At 39.5% G+C, this 1841-nt stretch overlaps 1 protein-coding gene across 1 annotated transcript; it reads left to right on the top strand.

Moving 5' to 3' along the window:
- The first annotated feature begins 453 nt into the window (after window positions 1-453).
- Window positions 454-1841, top strand: LOC115823660 (C-type lectin domain family 4 member M-like). Its single transcript, XM_030787695.1, has 4 exons — window positions 454-604; window positions 1208-1350; window positions 1477-1592; window positions 1688-1841. Exons 1-4 carry the CDS (start codon window positions 454-456, stop codon window positions 1839-1841), a joined length of 564 nt encoding a protein of 187 aa, XP_030643555.1.

Here is a 1841-nt window from a genome sequence, read left to right as displayed (position 1 = left end):
CCTTTTGATAAGTAGCTCACACATTACCTGCAGGAGCATTTGTATGACACATGAACGTTCATGTCCTCCAGTCTCAAAACCTGTGTGTGTGTGTGTGTGTGTGTGTGTGTGTGTGTGTGTGTGTGTGTGTGTGTGTTGAAGGATTTCGCATCTACAGACTAACTGTTGGCTGCCTTGGAGTGTTGTGTATTCTCCAAGCAACTCTCAATGTTGCCCTGCGTCTTCACTGTGAGTCAATGCTCCTTTGAATATGTGATACTGAAAATGAGAATTCCCTGAGGATTGACCCTCATAACAGTTTATACAGTATTATAAAATCTATGACATCACTAGATTAGATTCAGACAGTTACAGTGTTTGATTTTTATTTAGGCTGTTTCACAATAGCTGAAGCGATATTGTGTCTCAGTTACCTCTCAGGGTGATATGGACCAAGTGCTGATCTGTAATAACATGACAGAGGAGAAAGACAATCTACAAACCATCTATCACAAAGCCATTGATGAGATACAAAAACTTCAAACCAAGCTCAGGAACCTGACTGAAGAGAGGGACCAGTTACAGAGAGAGAGAGATGGGCTCCAGTCAACCGTTTCTCAACTGGGTGAGTGGATTTATAATCTCAGTTTGGTTTTCATTGAAGGGGGATTATTCGTTGTCCATCTCATTTTAAATCTGTTTGCCCCTAGATCTGTAGAAAGGAACAGTGACTTTTAATTATAAAGTTAAAGGTGTTGGCTACAGAAATATAAAATGGAGTGTCAAACTCTTCAACTAGACATGTTTCACACCTTGGGTTTTAAAGCTAATTAAATACAAAAGAATTATCAGTAATTTAGCAGTTATTTTGAGGTGGTTGGATCAGTTTCCCATCAGTCAGACACTGGGTGCAGATGGATTTCTTTAACAGCTCTCTTTTAATTCAGCCTCATTGCTTTTCAACACAAATCAACCCATTTCCCTCTTCTCACTTCTACAGAAAACATTAGAAACTGGTCAGAGAACAGAACACCTCTAGGTAAATTATAACCTTGATAGCAGAAACTATTGCATTGTATTATCAAATTTTGTGTATTGAGAAATAAATATAAAACCCTAACACATTAAATTATAATGCATAGTGTTTGAAAATATGATCTTGTATATTTATCAGATTCTGTGAGAATTTATTTTATTTTTATTCTTTTTTTTTGTTCTATGTGAACAGAAAAACACTTTAAAGAGGGATGGAGGTACTTCAACTCCAGTCTGTACTACATCTCTACTGACACAAAGACCTGGAATGAGAGCAGACAGGACTGCATAAAGAGAGGAGCAGATCTGGTGATCATAAACAGCAGAGAGGAACAGGTGTGTGTGTGTGTGTGTGTGTGTGTGTGTGTGTGTGTGTGTGTTTTGGGGATTTGGGTTGGGACTTGGAAAGGTGGTCAGCAATTGCATCATCATCTTTGTACCAACTTTGCTCCAAACTGACAGAAATTCACGAGTACAGAAGTTAAAATCAGGGGCAGTATTAATGCATGGATTGGTCTGACTGATCATGTGACAGACGGGGTGTGGAAATGGGTGGATGGCACGGCACTGACCACTGGGTGAGAGATCAGCGGATGTTACTCTGCTCATGAGTGTTACAGTTATTGTCTCTGAGTCAAACTCTTCTACAACAAATTCTCATTGTTCTCTTCAGGTACTGGAGGGAAGGAGAGCCCAATAATTCTGGTCCTGTCCGTGATGAAGACTGTGTTGGTATTGACTCTGACTCAGAACCTCTGAGTAGCTGGAATGACATGGCATGCTCTGAAGAGGGTTATTGGATGTGTGAAAAAAGAATATTTTACTGA

The sequence above is a fragment of the Chanos chanos genome, chromosome 11 (assembly GCF_902362185.1).
Source record: "Chanos chanos chromosome 11, fChaCha1.1, whole genome shotgun sequence".
NCBI classification, from domain to species: domain Eukaryota; kingdom Metazoa; phylum Chordata; class Actinopteri; order Gonorynchiformes; family Chanidae; genus Chanos; species Chanos chanos.
Note: the sequence above shows the minus strand (reverse complement) of the source record. Positions and strands in the feature narration are given on the sequence as shown.